Below are 18,347 nucleotides of genomic sequence, written 5' to 3' on the forward strand. Positions count from 1 at the left end.
GCAGTTTATAAGTCATATGCATATGTGCGCTTGTCCAAATGTCACGTGTGACGAGCATTGACGTTACAAATGCAAATATCATACGCAGTTTCAGCTATCTTTGCAAACTGTGTTGAATATTTGCAGTGTCATTATTAAAACTTTTATTGTTTTGGATAATTAGTTATTGTTTCGATAAAACTATTCGTTTGGTTTAGATATTAATTTTAATTATCAATGCACAAAAAAGAAGGTAAGCTTTAATAATATGGATTAGTGGCACGAACGGCTACGACTATTAAACTATTAGTGGCACGAACAAAACTATAGCACGCTTTGTATTTTTTTACGAAAATTACAAAATTGACCAATTTTTGTAAATTTAAACGAAAAATAAAACGCAAAACAAATTTCGAATTTGAAACGCAAATCAAATTTTTTGCCAACGTAAGCGATGAGAATGCCGCTCTGGCCATAAGATCTACCTTTGATGCTCGAAAAAATCAATAGGGTTCATGAGAAATTGAATTCTAAATATGACTTTTTTTTAAAATTCAATATTACAGGAAGTATTTTTTACGTCTTATTTCGTAACTTAAAATATCGTCTGCATTAGTTAATTAGCGTATTTGCCGTCATCTCCTCAAACCATTAAGATGGAGTCCTAGAAAGAGGAGATCGTTCGATCAAAAGTTGTTCAAGGTGGTCCGTTCTTTTATTTTTCGTACAGTGCTTTATTTCTTGGGGGATATAAAAAAAAGGTACTGATCACTTAAATCGCAACTATTTGATAATTTTCAAACATTTCATAAATCACTGTCGATAGAAGCTTAAAGTTTAAAAGAACAAAATTCGTTGAAATGTGCTTTGGAATAAATAAAAATATTTCATGTAAACAAGAATTGTTTAAAGTAGTTGCAGTTAACTCTAATGAAAATGTAGTTTTTTCTTACTAATGTTCGAGAGATTCCTAAAACATTACCATCAGGGGTGAAAGCGAGACGGAAAAGAGAAAAGGCTGGTAGTAAAACAATTTCAGTTATTTTTGGGAGGAGTTAACTTATTCATTATTTAAACTATTTAACAATATATAGTTTAACTTAGAGGCGAAGCAGATTTATATATATGTTCAAATCCTAAAGAAATCTTGGTAGTTACAGATATTTTATTTAAATGCTATAATGAAATGTGTTGCGTACCAATTTTTCATCTTTTCCGTCTTGCTATATAAGGACTTTCAGCCATGATTACCATTGGTATTGCAATATACATTTCACACCCATCTCCCGGCTCAATATTGACTTTAGGGGGATAGTAGTTACGTCAACTATCATCTACAAAAAGGTAACCCATCTGTTAACATGTCTTATATGCTAGTGAATTGTAATTTTGTAGTGGTAGGCGCACTACAGTACTCTTCCACTAGAACTGTGATAGAATTCGATGAAAGGATACCATGAGTTGATTCATTACTGTTATATAAAAAGCCGGGAGAGCTGTATTAAGATCGCCGTACTTTTGAGTGCTGATAGTGAGAGTTGTATTAAGTTCACGGTCGCTCCTGTGCTGCCTTTAGCAGTCCAGTGAATACGCTGTGCATTGTGTGTCATCAGGACTGAGTAGTAACAGCGCGAGGAGGTGGGTAATGTCGCAGTCGCAAGTAGGCATGCTCAAATTGTAGTGGGCGTTTCTGTCAAGGTAGGCGTGTTCACATCTCGTCCGAAGGTCACCCATATGGGGGGGGGGAGTAGTTATCGCTAAGGTCAACATTCATTTCATCTGTGAAAAGGTACCCCGTCATAGAACATGTCTTATAAACTAATGAATTGGGATTGCAATTTTATTTTATTGGTAGAAACACTACAACTACAAATGTTGTAATGTGTTACTTTAATAATCATTTGAAGAACCTATATTTTTGTTCTGCAGAGCTGTGGGGGTGCAGATGAAGAGGAGGAGGAAGAAGAGGAAGGGGAAGAGGGACCCTCCATCCATGTAAGTATATAGTTTAATATTCAGTGGAAAATCCATGACCTTTACACTTGGCATATTTTAAACAGGCATTTTTCTTTCTCTTAACGCTGCTATTATTGGATAGAAAAAATTTGTTCGCATCATGGTAGGTATTCACCTCATATTTAATAGGTAGGTACTTCATTCATGTCGCACTAGGGCTGCTCAATGAGTTATTGGCGACAGTCTGAAAAACATCCCTGAGCATGATCCGAAGACATGCCTTCGCCATTCTGATCCTTTGCAGAGGGCACCACTGCTTTGGTAGCCCGACGACCTGCGCGTGAAGTCGAGCACTTTACGGTAGAACAGTTTAAGGAGGACCAACACCGCACACTCTTGGTCCCTACGCAGGTTAGTCAATGTGGTCATCCACCCACGCACTTACTTCAGCCAGTGATGTTTGACTTCGGTGTTCTACTGGGAATCGTGTCTTCACGATCAATCCACTGAGGAAGGTCATATTTAATAGAAGATTTCTTAATTTTTCTTCAACATTTTTCACAGTAAATAATGAAAGTAATATTTAAACATTACAAAAATGATTGGCAGGATTTAGTTAATTTTACGTTTGAGAAACTATGACAATCCTCGTTATCAAAAAATATCTATGTGACATCGAGTCACAGGCTAAGTTAGTAAATCCTGATCCAATTCTTACCTCGCCCCTTAAACCTTAGTGCAATTGGGACATTCTCCCCCGAAAAATTCTATTCTCACCCTTTTTCTTGGAAGAACACCTGGCGAGGTATCTGTGACGTCCACGTGAAACGGGCGATCTTTCGAGTTGCCATAACCGTGCTTGAGAGCGAGTTTTTTTAAAACACTGGCACTTCCATCAGAAATTGGGAATGGCACTAAAAAATAATAGATAATAACACCTCAACTCTCACATAATAGGGAATTATACTTTAACTTTCAAGCATTTCTATAAATAAGAGGAGCGAAAGACGCTCATTAGCATTCGATACCTGATCGTCAATTTAGATACGGCTCTCCTCTTATCGGATTTTTTTTAATCTCCCCCCTCACCTGAGGTCAGGGATAAAATTTAACATGGCGTCGTCATCGCCATTGTAGTGTTTCGTCACTGCCATCTTTTAAGCTTTAAACGTTGGCTTCCTCATAACCCAACTACATCCTCAACATGTTCTTTTCGACTACTGTTGCTACAACAGCCATGCTCATCCTTATATTCCCGTAAGGTTCTAATTGACTCTTCATTTTTAAAGTTCTACAAAGAAAAATTCCAGTTTTGTTTTTTCATCATGCTCTACAAAAAAATAAGATTTAAACCTTGGGAGATGTGAATGACGACACACGCCATTTTACGTGGATCGAGCTTACCGATCATTCTTGCTCCTTTTTTGTGAAGAATGTGTCATCCATTTGTTTTCAAACCACCAGTGGTTGACGGAAGTTTTGGTGCACTCCAATCTGCAAAAAGATCACTAATTTCTGTGATACTGATTACCTAGTATATTAAATTTCTGTTATACTGCCAGAGACTGTCCACCTACCAACTCTTAAAAAGATGATGCTGTGTTAAAAGTTAAGTGCCTTACATCTTCACGATTTGGACTCCTTCATCTAAGGATCATTTTTTACAGGTGATTTTATCTAGGCTAAGGTATGTTTTCTTGTTGTTTAGTAATTCTTGGCCAGCCTGGACTACCTCACGCGTCATGTTTTCTGTTAAATATGTAATTTTTAATCATTCACATTAATTATTTTTCAATACCCAACAATCTAAGCAGCACAATATAAGAAAAGCTTTATTTTCTTTCCCAGTTAAATGTGTTCGACGCTTCACCCTTTGTGTCACTCACTAGACAAACATATTTAATTTTGTAATCAAGTTCGTTACACGCATTCTGTAATTTCTTTAATGGTTTCTGCACAAATGTGCTTTGATGTAACTCTAACCTGAAGTGAAGATCTATGGGATTAAGTGCAGATCACTTGTTATGCGATGGCAGTGTTCATGAACCACTGTTTGCAAAGAATTCATCTGTGCCACAGTATGAGAACGACATTCTTCGTGTTCTTAAAGTGTTTTAGGTATGGGCGGCTTATAATTTTGAAGTCAATCCAGAAGAACTCCTGGATGAAGTATAAGGAGAAATGTGGTTCACCTCACCCGGTTCAGCCCATTGGAAGGCGAACGCTCTATCCCCTGAGCCACCACGGCTTCTTAATCTACGATTGAGATCAATCCCGTTTCATTTTCCAAGATTAGACTTAGCGTAGGTTAAATTTAAGGTTAACCATTCTAGGTTTCATGCCCACATCCCATTCTTACGGCATTTCTTCAGCAAGCATTTTCATTGGACGCTAAACGGGCACCTAAAAAACTGCGCGAGAGCTTTGACTCAATATCAAATATTCAAGTATTATTCAAGGATCAAGTATTAGAACATGCATTCTTCATGTTCTTGAAGTGTTTTAGGTATGGGTGGTGGCTTATAAACTGTGTCTTTGACCTTATTCAGTTGAAATAAATCACAAATCGTGAGATATCCCTGTGGCTGAGTCTTTTTATTTCAGAACCGGCATAGAAGCCAGAACCCAGTTTTGGGTTAATCGCTATCAATGTTCAACTGCGCAGCCTCTTAATCCACACCAGAAGACAAGGAAACTCCTGGTTCAAGCAAAATTAACCTAGGACTTTTTGATGTAACGTATTTGTGTTACATAGGGATGAAAAGCATGAAAAACTACCACGGATGGCGGCCCGTCAGCAAGGGACCTGTATTCGATATAACACTCAGAAAAAAAGAGGAAGGAGCAGTGGTGCCTTCCAATGGTTCGAATCCCATCGATGGCTGGCTTCTGCCCACAGTGCTCACGTAAACTATCCTCAGTGGTAGACGGATTATGGGTCAGAGACCCCTTGCCATCAAGCTAACCGTGGGTGGTCTTCTTTGTTTTCCTCTCTATATAACGCACATGCTCTCTGGTTCGTGGGAGCTGAAAGCAGAATTCGTATTGCTCAACCCAAGTCATCTTGTTTAGAAGCGAGTGCTCTATCCCCTGATCCATCCCAGCTCGTGGTCAAGTGATGAGGAAAAAAATCACCCGAATCGCCAAGACAGCGTATATGAACTATCGGTGAAAACAACTGAAAGACCACTCTGGGCATCACTTTAAATGAAGGAAAAAGGAATTTACTACACTTCTTCTATTCATTATTATTTTATGCATTCCAAAATCCCATACTCGGAAAATAAAATAAATATATTCATGAATTATATCGTCTTAATAGCTTTGGGGATGCGTTAATTATTATCAGAACCTTTGCGAAGAACTTGGCGAAACATTTTCCGAAAAAAAAACGCGTTTCTCTTTCTGTGGCAGAGAGAATTACTTAAAAGAAGATTTTCTCCTATAGTATTGGCATGATTTCGATATCAGAAATTAAAAACTCCACTCCACATTTTATCGTTTCATTTTTATAATTTAATAGTGGCCCTTAGACCCAGCTTCAATTATCATCTAAGATTCAAAAGAACCTTTTAAGATTCTTTTGAATCATAGATGATTTCTTTTGAATCTTATATAGACCTTCTTCTCATTTCATCTGTGCTGTGTGATTGAAAGATAAGTTTAATTGCTGAAACTAAATTAGAAAACTTTCAACCGTGTGAGTCTTCTATTAGAGCTTTCACTTTATTTTGTGCAGGAACAAGAAATGGAGAAGCAAAAGCTGCTGTTCCAACAATCGAGACTGGCGGACAGAGGAGTGGCAGAAATGACGCTACTTTACATATCTGCCTGCAAAGGTAAGAGTCAAATTGGTTAATAAATGAACCTTTGAAAGGAAACCCTTTCCTGAGGGGAATTATTTTCTTTGCAGTTAATTTCTTGGTTAACGGCTTCCTTTACCAATTTTTTTGAAGAAAAAAAATGCAAAATATCAACATATTTTTTATTTCATCACTAAGTACAAGGAACTAAAACAAAACATAATACACAAGTTCTAAGTTGAAATTTTAATTTGTTTTTATGTGTCAAAAATGTATGATTTACCATCTGTTTACTATCCCAAATGATCTCTGGTCAAATGAAAAAAGTTAAATATGAGTCTTTGTACAGGTTCACATCTTCATCATCTAAAAAAATCTTCTGCGTTACTTTCGCTCGCGAACGACATTTTTTTACTCTTTTTTTTCTGCATAAATTCACCCACCATCGTATATACACAATTGTACAAAACGCGTCTGCAGTCCCACACATAGCAAAACTCCCAAACAATAATTGGTAGACTTTGAATCACAGCAAATTATTATTTTTTGTTTTGCTACCGGCAGAATAAAAACGTGATTAAAACAAAAGGTATTGGCGCATTCTGCTATGCCCGAGTTGACTCGGGATAATAAATAGTTGTAATATACTACATACCCGAGTTAATTCGTTAGCCTACAAAAAACCAGAATCTGCTCATGAGTTGCATAATCTTCTTCTTATTTATTTTTAGGTGTTCAGAGCCCGATGACGATGAATACTCTTAAGCTTGGAATATCTATCCTAAAAGGAGGAAACGTTGACATTCAGAAGGTTGGATTCATTAAATAATCTATCATTAATCCTTCCTCAAATGATCCTTCCCTTATTATAGAATTGTCACTGTGACATAGTCGCTTTGGTCCGGAATATATACTAAGTCTAGCTTAGTGCCACTGCCCGGTATGCCCTATATACAGTACCCTTCCAAATTATTAGGGACACTTAAAATTTCTAAATAATTGTCATTTTTCAAAGTGTCATAATTTTTTCAAAAATTAATCAATTTTCATAAAAATTTCAGGATATCATGTTCAGGTCTTCTACTTTCACCTAAAAATTATTAATTTAATTTATCTCAATTTTTTGCAAAAATTTACACATTTGAACAAAGCAATTTTTTTTTAAAAAAGAAATGTCAAGTCTGACAAGTTGCTACTTTGTAACAAATTTTTTTGCATAAAAATTATTATTTACACATTAAAGTACAAGTCATTAATTTTAAAACGCGCTAAAGTAAATGACTTTACGATTTTTTGTGACTGAGATATGAGATTTAGAAAATTTTTTGTCATTTATAGTGAAAACGAAATTAATGTGAATTCGAAAATTATTTAGTATTTAGTATTATTTTTTTGCAACTTTCTTATTCGGATTAATTAAGTTTTTTTTATTTAAAACATTATTACAAACAAGAACATTATTTGTAAATTTGCAATAAAATTTTAAAAAACGACTCAAGAAAGTTAACTTTATTATAAAATTCAAAAACATTTTTACAAAAACAAATATAATAAAAAAATCTTAATATTTTGTAACATGTCCTTTTGCTTGTATAACTGCGTTTATTCTTCTTGGCATACTTTTAATACAAGCTCTTGCATTTGCAATAATATCTGGGCTATTCTAGGTTTCTTTCACCAAAAATACTGCCACAACTCACTTTTCACTATAAATGGCAAAACTTTTTCAAAATCTCATATCGCGGTCAAAAAAAATCGTAAAGTCATTTACGTTAGCGCGTTTTAAAGTTAATGTCTTGTACTTTAATGTGTAAGTAATAATTTTTATGCAAAAAATTTTGTTACAAAGTAACAACTTGTCAGACTTGACATTTTTAAAAAAAAAAAAAATTTCTTTGTTCAAAATTGTAAATTTTTGCAACACATTGAGATAAATTAAATTAGTAACTTTTAGGTGAAAGTAGAAGACCTGAACATGATATCCAGAAATTTTTATGAAAATTGATTCATTTTTGAAAAAGTTGCGACGCTTTGAAAAATGACAATTTTTTAGAAATTTTAAGTGTCCCTAATAATTTGGAAGCGTACTGTATATATTTTTTTTAAAAGTCAAGTGTTACTGTTCGATATGTATTTTACCGGTACTCCGAACACTAATGTTTCTCCTAATCTATTTTCAACAGATATTAAAGTATCGAATAAATATAATAATATGAACGAAGTAATTAGTATCAAATCGGATATAACAACTATTTCAAGCCAAAGCGACTATGTGATTATTGACATTCACCTTTGAAAGTCGACATTCTCTTCATTTCGGTCTATCACGGTAACAGAATCATGAGTATCTGAGAATAATTTTTGACATTTTTCTTGTGAGCTCGCTCACTCGAATCCCGCTAACATTCATTGATTAGTAAAGGAACAGTGTACGATCATAAACTTGGAATGATGCTTATTTATATTATCTCTCTTAGTCACCGAAAATCGGAGAGCAACCGATTATTACGATCCAGAAAGTAATTAGCCAGCACTGTGAAACGAAGCATTTGGAACTATAAAGTTTAAAAATATAAGAAAAATAATTGGTTTGCAAAAGCATGAATTAAAGTAAAAATATTAAAAACTAACGGGCTGGCAAAAGCATAAATAAAATAAACACATAAGAAGATAAATTTAAATAATAAAAGCAGACGATAAAAATAGAACACCAGATAGTTGTTGATTTTTTAGAATTAGTTTTGTGCGGAATTTGAGTTTTCAGAATCCCGTTACGGGTACTTTATCTAGTTGTTTTATAATATTTTATCTATCCCGCTACGGGTGAGTTTCCTTAAATTCCGTTACGGGTTTTTCTTGCTGTCTTATGATCTTTTCACTATTCCGTTACGGGTAATTTATATTTGTTACTGTTTGTGTTGTTTGTATATAAAAGTTTTTTGTAAAAAAACTGAACAGTTCTATATAGCTTGATACTCTACAGAACTAATCTTTATTAAAAAGAGAAACCGTCATATGTACATTTATCAGAGAGAGAAGATTACGCGATTTCTGTACATCCGCCTGTGATTCAAATTGAATTTACTATTGGGGATTTGACCAGCAAAAGGGTGTTTTATTTTATAACCGTCGTTGAACAGCCGACCCAATTTTGGGTTTACTACTAATGTTCAACTCCGTATCCTTATCATTTTGAACCCAATCCAGAAGACAAGGGAACTCGTGAATCAAGTATTAGCAGATATTTGCTTTCGTGGAAGACTTTTTGATGGAACTAACCCTCATTTGCGTTACATGGAGAGGAAGACCACGAGAACCTCCCACGGTTAGCCTGATGGCAAGGGGACTCTAATCCGTGATCCGTCTACCACTGCAGATATTTCACGCCAGCACTGTGGTCGGTACAAGCCGGATGCGGAATTCGTATTCCATCCATCGCAGAAATTCGAACCCAGTTCATCTCATTGGAAGGCGGATGTTCTATCTCCTGAGCCATCGCGGCTTAAAGGAGACGTTTGAAAAATACAAGTAATTAGGTGGGTGTAAGGAAGATTTAAAATCTGTCTTTTGCAAGGCATTGTCACGCGTAGTTCATGAATGAGACTTTAAAACTTACTTTTTTGAAAGGAACTTGGCTTACGTCCCTAAAATGTCCCGATTTTATAAAAGTGTCACACCTTCATTTCAGAGAATGTTGAAACATCTGAAGGACAAGAAAGACGTCGGATTTTTCACATCAGTAGCAGCTTTGATGAATTCCTGCAGGTAATTCCATTTCTTTTTCCTACTCTTTTTCTAAATGAATTGAGATTCTTAGAAAGAATATATCTTTTTTATTTAGCGTGTTGGATTTGGATGCATTTGAGCGAACCCAGAAGGCGGAAGGACTGGGTGTTGGATCAGAAGGGACTGCCGGCGAGAAGAACATGCATGACAAGGACTTCACGTGCGCCCTATTCCGATTCCTGCAACTACTCTGCGAGGGTCATAATCTGGGTACACTGGCTCTTGATTCCTTTTTTTTGTGAAAAGTCCACTCACTATATAAGATATTTAAGTTGAAATATATCTCTGGATAAATTTTTAGACGCACTATAAGATTCTATGTAAAACCTTAATGATCAGGTGATATACAGTACCCTTCCAAATTATTAGGGACACTTAAAATTTCTAAATAATTGTCATTTTTCAAAGTGTCATAATTTTTTCAAAAATGAATCAATTTTCATACAAATTTCAGGATATCATGTTCAGGTCTTCTACTTTCACCTAAAAATTATTAATTTAATTTATCTCAATTTTTTGCAAAAAATTTACACATTTGAACAAAGCAATTTTTTTTTAAAAAAATGTCAAGTCTGACAAGTTGCTACTTTGTAACAAATTTTTTTGCATAAAAATTATTACTTACACATTAAAGTACAAGTCATTAATTTTAAAACGCGCTCAAGTAAATGACTTTACGATTTTTTGTGACTGAGATATGAGATTTTGAAAAATTTTTGTCATTTATAGTGAAAACGAAATTAATGTGAATTCGAAAATTATTTAGTATTTAGTATTATTTTTTTGCAACTTTCTTATTCGGATTAATTAAGTTTTTTTATTTAAAACATTATTACAAACAAGAACATTATTTGTAAATTTGCAATAAAATTTTAAAAAACGACTCAAGAAAGTTAACTTTATTATAAAATTCAAAAACATTTTTACAAAAACAAATATAATAAAAAAATCTTAATATTTTGTAACATGTCCTTTTGCTTGTATAACTGCGTTTATTCTTCGCGGCATACTTTTAATACAAGCTCTTGCTTTTGCAATAATATCTGGGCTATTCCAGGTTTCTTTCACCTAAAATACTGCCACAACTCACTTTTCACTATAAATGGCAAAACTTTTTCATAATCTCATATCTCGGTCAAAAAAAATCGTAAAGTCATTTACGTCAGCGCGTTTTAAAGTTAATGTCTTGTACTTTAATGTGTAAGTAATAATTTTTATGCAAAAAATTTTGTTACAAAGTAGCAACTTGTCAGACTTGACATTTTTTAAAAAAAAAAAAAATTCTTTGTTCAAAAGTGTAAATTTTTGCAAAAAATTGAGATAAATTAAATTAGTAACTTTTAGGTGAAAGTAGAAGACCTGAACATGATATCCAGAAATTTTTATGAAAATTGATTCATTTTTGAAAAAGTTACGACGCATTGAAAAATGACAATTTTTTAGAAATTTTAAGTGTCCCTAATAATTTGGAAGGGTACTGTACTATACAGCTTTATTGCTTTTACGATACTGAAACCGGTTTATACTTGTTTAAGAGACTATATATAATGCAAATAGGATAAATTAGACGATACATTAGATAAATTTAAAATATTTATTTTAATAAGCATTATGTTAGTACATTATAATAATGAGACTCAATGATTAAAAGCACTGCAGTGTTTTAATAATTGCATGTTTTGCACGAGTTTATACGCAATACTTTTATATTTAAACATCCATGTAATGGGTTTTTATTCAAGAGCTTTTTTATATACTTCAGATTTGTATTTATTTCTAACGTATTTCGTTGCAATATTATTTATATACGAACAATTAATATACGAACGTAATCAAGTGAAAACCGCTTTCAGTCCCGTGAAAACAATAAAGCTGTATAGTATTACATTATAATTAAGATTTTATGTAGAATCCTTGGTGCGTCGATTAATTTATCCATACTTATTAATTTACAGCAAATAAATATTTATTAATAAAACGAAACTGTATCTTAATGTTTCCAAAATCATAACTAACTTTAATATTACTGCTTGCATCATAGTGTTTTCTACTTTAATATTACTACTTGCAATCATGAATCATTTTAATATTATTATTTCTTATAATATTTCTACTTGCTGTACTAAAATAATTTCTTTCTTTGGAAAAAAAATTCCATAAATAATAAATACATAATACTGAGTGTTATCAGTGTATGTAGGTAAAGCAGCTTTCAAAGGAAATTTTCCAATGGGAAAAAAGTTTTTTATAAATAATTTAGTATTTTTTTGTTGTTGAAGGAAAGTGTTAAAGCTAACCAGTAAATAGGATAAATATTTTTTTCAATAAGTAATAAAGTAATCAGTCATTCCAACTTTTTACATTTCATCTTTAACGTAATAAGTAATTGTAACTGAAGTAATAATAATGAATTAATGTAAACTAATTGTGTGTGCATTATGAATGAATGAGAAGATTCATGTGGATAGTTTCTGCATTTTTAACGAGATAGAAAAAGATAGTTTCCTATAAAACATATTTTGTGGATATTCCCACAATTTTGTATTGTTCAATGACTGTTTTATCGGAATATTATTTCTTAAAAATAAGTTCCTCTTTAGATTTTCAGAACTATCTGAGGACACAAGCTGGTAACACAACCACTGTCAACGTCGTCATCAGTACCGTAGATTATTTACTACGATTGCAGGTAAGTTCCTTTTAAATTATGTGCATTTTAATAATTTGTTAGATGGATAGAAAAAAATCGGAATAAAAAATACCCAACAAAAATTCATATGATGAACGTGGCAAATAAATTCATATCATTATATGAATTTATTTGCCACGTTAAGCCAGAATTTAATGAAATTTAATATTTACTCGAATGAGGTTAGGTATTTAAAACAAAATATTGAGGTATTAGGTTTAATGTAACGTTTACGGAAAGAAACATTTTCAACTTCGTACTAAACTGATTAGAACTCTTAGTATATTCTAAATTTCAATTATTCTACCTATTACATGGTGATATAATAATATAAATAAAATTTCGACTAGTTATTTTTTTAACCACTTTCCATATTTTAAAGAAGAAAAAAACTGCAGAAAATCAAAATTTTCTTAATAAATTCAAAGAACTAAAACAAAACATAATGTACAATTGAAATTTGAATTTTTTATGTGTAAGAAACATTTATTTTAAAATCAGTTTACTATCCCGTGCGGACAAAATAAATAAGTTAAATATTAGTCTATGTAGTTTCTTGAAACAAGGGACAAAGTTATTTTCGTCAGTGAAGTAATACGCTATTTTTTTTTACTCTTATTGCTATGTCAATACAGCAGTCATCGTATATAACAGGGGTTTCCAACTTACATGAGGCCGGGGGCCACAATTAAAAACGCAAATCAAATGGCGGGTCGCAACTTTATCAAAATTTTACTCTTTTATGTTTGAAGGAACATTAAATATTACTGTCAGTTTTTACCAAGTTGTACAAAACAAAAGTATTGAATTACAAATTAAAATAAGAAGAAGATTTTCAAAAGTATTTAATTGTTATTAATAATATTTTTAAAAATATTAAATAAATAATAAAAATTCGTTCTACAATAACTTTCATGTGCAACAGATATCTAATTGTTAAGATATAAAACTTCAAAAAGGTTGGTATTAAAACTTACATAGTAGCACGCAAAATATTCAATGAGAAAATTGAGGTGTGTCTGCTGCAGCCACCAGAAAATAGAAATTTACATTTTAAATTTACAAATGTGTGTGTAAATATTTTCGTCCAAAATGAGTGGTTTCAGAAAGTTAAATCGGAGAATTTCTTCGAGAAAATTTCTGATACGCACATGCTAAATTATCTTCACAAAAAAAAAAAAAAAAAAAAAAAAAAAAAAAAAAAAAAAAAAAAAAAAAACTGAAATAAGAAAGAGCAACATACTCGATTATTTTTGTATTTGAATAAATATTTTCTTGGATGAAAACCTGAGAAAAAAATTTTTTTGCACAGTTGGTATGTTAAATTTCACAGAAACGAAGAAATTAGGTTTATACTAGGAGGCTTCGCCCCCTGCTCGCTGGCGCTCGCCACCCCCCCCCAACTGCTTTCGCAGTTCATTTCGGATTGCTTCGCAATCCGATGGTCGATCATTGGATACGTTCTTAACGTCTAGCTTTTGTATACTTTTTTGAACACTGAAGTTCCGAAATCTTTTCTCTCTAGAAAATTCTAAACCTGTACATTTCAATATTAATTTGAAATCGTAAACAGTTCACATATTTTGCTTAATCACACTATTCTAAATTTCAGTTGTTGAGAAAAGTAACTGTTGTAAGTCTTGTTTTAAAGTCTTTCCCACCAGAGGGCTAAAAACCATGTTTTGTAAAACTATATGAAATAATACTGAACGCCGGATGTAAAGCATCGGCTTCGATGAAGATAATTTTGTGAGAATTTTTTTGATAACTCGGTGAGAATTCACCCGATTAGCCATATGATGCTCACTACGTGCGCTTGCGCGCCGAAGCCTATCAAATAAAAATGAAAACTGTTGCCAACGCGAGAAAAGTTTATTGATACATACGTATTAGCGTTTTATATAATACTAGGAGGCTCCGCCCCCTTCTCGTTAACGTTCGCCAACCCCCGAGAATTGCTACGCAATCCTATGTGGTTCACGCCGTGAACCATGGCTCGCAGCGATCGCTCGCCAATGAACACAATGTTCTAGCACAAAGACATAATATATTATCATCAAAGACATAGTATTGTACTTATGTAGAAGAATTCTACCAATGTTCTTATTGGCTTTTAAAAAACTGTATTAGCTGTTTAGATTGTACATGGTGAAAAAATCAAAACATTAGCTAAATAAGAAACATATAAGCAAAATAAATTATCAAATATTGCTTCACTAATATTCTGCATTTTAAAGCGTGAAAATTCAATGCATAAATAAACGCGAAATATAAAAAAAAAATCAGTGCATTCAATACAAACACTTAAACGTTTTTTAGACGTTTAGGTAGCTCCCAGTAGAAAAATATCAATTCAACAGCGGCCTTTTAAAGCATTCTCACTTCAATTCCCAATTGAGTTTAAATTAAATATTGTCATGTTTTTAGTGCATGAATCTGAATTGAACAACCTGATAATGCTCACTCTGGTCATTGTTATCTGGTTGCTCACTACGTGCTCCGAATCCAATCAAATAAAAATGAAAACTGTTGCCAGCGCGAGAAAAGAAATATCATCGGTTTTATTGATACATACATACATACGTACGTATTAGCGTTTTATATAATATAGATAGATTAACGAGAAAAGTATTTTAAACCCATATAGATTTTTTACGAAAATTGTCCGCGAAAAAAATGACAACTAATATATTTTAGTTCGCAGGGCCACAAAAAAAGACTTCCCCGGCCGTCAGTTGGAAATCCCTGGTATATATATACAATCGCTCAAAACACGTATGCAGTCCCACAGTCCAACATTAAAACTCCAAATAAAACTTGGCAAATTTCCAATCACAGCAAATTATGTTTTTTTGCTTCCGATCGAGTAAAAACGGGATAAAACAAAATGGACTGACACATTCTGCCCACTTTTCTCGGGATGATAAATACTTGCTATGTACACGGGATAATCATGGAAGCGGTTAAAAAATGTGATTTTTTGTAATCATTTTGTTAAATGCTTTATCTAAAGACTTTTATGAAATGCTCTTTTTTTAATTACCGCGCTATTAAATCGATCCATATAATTAAATAATTTATCTGTGTGTACAACCCTGAATGAGTAAACAAATTAAGAATCCTCTGATTTAAATTAAACTATGAACAATTCAGTTTTGTCCACTACTTTAACAATAGTGATGTTTGTTAACTTTATTCAAAAAAGTTTTTGTTTTGTATGGTATGTAATATTAAATTATCTTTCATTCGCAGTGCCGCCAGATTATTTAAGTGATCAACGTGATAGTCCAGGGGTGGCGAACCTTTACACACCAACGTGCCATTTTTTCTAAAAAATTGTTTAATGAGATCACAGACGTGCCGTCAAATAATTTTGACTTCGTTATTATTGGGAAAATAATAATACTAAATACTATCAACTCAAAACTCTTTATTTAAAAAAAAAAAAATTTGCAATGTCGCAGTTATACGCGTAATTCTACTTAAAGTAACATCAGTGTGACTTCTGTTGTTGCAGATTAGATGACAAATGACTTATATTAGGTTGTAAGATGTTAATTTCAGCAGGACTGTTAAATTTTTTTGCTAGTTATTTTTTGCTAGTTTTTTTGGTTATTAATTGTTTTTTAGCATTAATTGCTAATTTTATATTAATAATGGTTTATTATTTTGTTTGTTTTTGTGAATTTTAATTTAATGGTTACATATGCTTCATAGTGTAATATCATTTGTGCAATAACAATTCATAGTGCAATAACAATTGTGATCGGTGGAGTGCCCAAAATATTGTGTCGCGTGCCATAAATGGCACGCGTGCCATTGGTTCACCATCCCTGGCATAGGCGGATTACGCCAATAAATTAGTATTTCTGAAATGATCTTCAATCACGTGTTTATAGCTTATTTTTAAACAGTCTGGCTAAAGTGGCAATTTTTTTTCTTCACTGTCAGTTGTAACTAAATAATGGCACGCTGTGATCATTCATGTCATTATTTACGATAAAAATAAGCTATTATGATTTGAAATCAAAAAGAAAAAAATTCGTACGTTGTTTCCAGCAGAAGAATCTATTTTTTGTATACCTGTCGATACGTTATTTTTCTACACAACTTATAGCTGTGTATGCTTATAGGATCTGGGTTGTTTTTAAAATGAGTCACTTAATTGCTTACGAAACTCTAAATCTTTTACTACAAAAATCTATTCATTTAATGTTACCACCATTTAAAAGCATCATTATGCTGATGGAATTATTCATTTTGAATCACCTGTTCTTTAAGAAATTAATTGAATCTGAACATACGGCCTTATCTTCTTAGACTATTTGACTTGATCCGAAGTTTAGTTGAATTTCGATGTCCTAACTTATTTTCTGCAAAGTAATCATAATTCTCGAAAAACGAATAGTTTTTTCTTTACATAGTTAAGTTCAACATTTGAGTATCGAAAAATTTTCTTCTGTCTAAAATAAACATGGAAAGAATAAAAAAAAAAAAATGATTTTGACAAGCTACTATTTTTTTCCTTTCGATTTTTACTCAAAATTTAAAATTTTTTGAAAATAGTTATTTTTTTAGAAATTAGTGTGAGTTTTCTCAATGTAGTTTGATTCGAGGAAAATTGTAGAAGAGGGCGTAGCGGCTAATACTTGGACAGAAGTCAAAGTTTTCAATCTATTAACGGATGTCCGCCATTTGAAATTTTTTTTTAAAAAAAGTTTTGAAATGTAGAGTACGTCGGAACAAGATAAAAATTATTAAAAAATAAAACGTCTCTCACTTGAGCTTCCATTGTGGTTTTTCTCTGAACTTGAATTATTTGAGTTATGTAACTTAAGAAATCACGTATTGTTATTTAATTTTTAGGTATTCACCTTTAGGCGAAATATTTGTTTTCAAAAACTGTCATTTCATTTTCAAACTTTAATCAAGCTCATATCGTAGCTTTTTTTAAATTTATTTAAACTTACCATAGACAATTATATTCAAGAGCTAACTATTTTTTATGAATCAAACGAGGAAAAGTTGACAACTCTTAATTTAATTGAGATGATTTGTTTCATTTTTTTTATTTCACGAGCAACGTTGTAACTCTTTTTTAAGTATGAATTAAAACTAAAAAGAGGCTTTGAACATTTTGTATTTTAACAAAGAAAGACAATTTCCCGTGTCTACATAGACTTCAACGGACGTGAGAAAGTGTTAACGGACGTTAAAGGTGTATGATTATGTTAAAGGGGGTGTATGATTTTATCTGACATTAACAGTAAAAAACCCTTCTGGTGCTTATGTATAAAAGAGTCAATATATTCTTTTTAAACAAAAATGATGTGTTTTTCATGTTTTTTGTTTCCTTTTAGGAGTCAATTATGGATTTCTACTGGTACTATTCAAGCAAAGAGATCATTGAACAACCAGTAAGTCACACAAACTTTTTTCGTGTATTTACTATAAGAATTGAAACATGAGTTTAATATTTGTAAATGGCCAAAGATCTCAAGATTAAAAAAATAAAAGTAAACACAATAAAAAAGTTGTGATCGCCTGTTCAGTAGAAATTTGGGTCCGTTAACGGACACTTCACAAAAAATCATTTCATAAAAACGGGACCCTTCACAAAATATTTTAAATTAAAAACGGACACTTCACAAAATGATTTTTCTTTAAATCGGACCCTTCACAAATTTGTTCTTCATTATTGTTTTTGTTAATCGAATAAACCCTTTCTATGGCAGAAAAAAATAAAGATGGATGTAAACGAATTAAGTTTTGTCTTCGGCAGACGCTTGCTTCTTCCTATATTCGTCCGAAATGAATATTCTGCGTTCAGCAGTATAGGCTCAATACCAAATATTTTTATGTTGCATCTCTAATTTAGAAGTAGGAATTGTTGTTTATTTCTTAAAATTAAATTTTTTTAATTATAATTTGTGTTGACAACAATTAAACAGTGTTGAGCGTAATCTTGTATCTATTTACAATTTAACAAAACGTTGAAAAAGTTTTTTTGCAATAACAGGACCCTATTTGCACACATTCATAAAAGCAGGACCCTGGTTGAAGGAATGTGACTTTATTTTATATTCACAAATTGCGAGTCATTTTTTTTTCACAATTTTACAAAAACGAACCTT

At 32.3% G+C, this 18,347-nt stretch overlaps 1 protein-coding gene across 1 annotated transcript in view; it reads left to right on the forward strand.

Moving 5' to 3' along the window:
• The window catches only part of LOC107450496 (Ryanodine receptor), a gene marked incomplete in the record, with an annotated part of 265,214 nt that overhangs the window by 189,506 nt on the left and 57,361 nt on the right, over positions 1-18,347 (forward strand). Inside the window, 7 exon segments of the mRNA XM_071180425.1 lie at positions 1,909-1,974; positions 5,675-5,774; positions 6,470-6,549; positions 9,427-9,503; positions 9,580-9,734; positions 12,125-12,213; positions 17,574-17,630. Of these exon segments, the coding sequence (XP_071036526.1) occupies positions 1,909-1,974; positions 5,675-5,774; positions 6,470-6,549; positions 9,427-9,503; positions 9,580-9,734; positions 12,125-12,213; positions 17,574-17,630 (624 nt within the window).

This window comes from Parasteatoda tepidariorum, chromosome 4 (assembly GCF_043381705.1).
Source record: "Parasteatoda tepidariorum isolate YZ-2023 chromosome 4, CAS_Ptep_4.0, whole genome shotgun sequence".
In the NCBI taxonomy this organism is placed as follows: domain Eukaryota; kingdom Metazoa; phylum Arthropoda; class Arachnida; order Araneae; family Theridiidae; genus Parasteatoda; species Parasteatoda tepidariorum.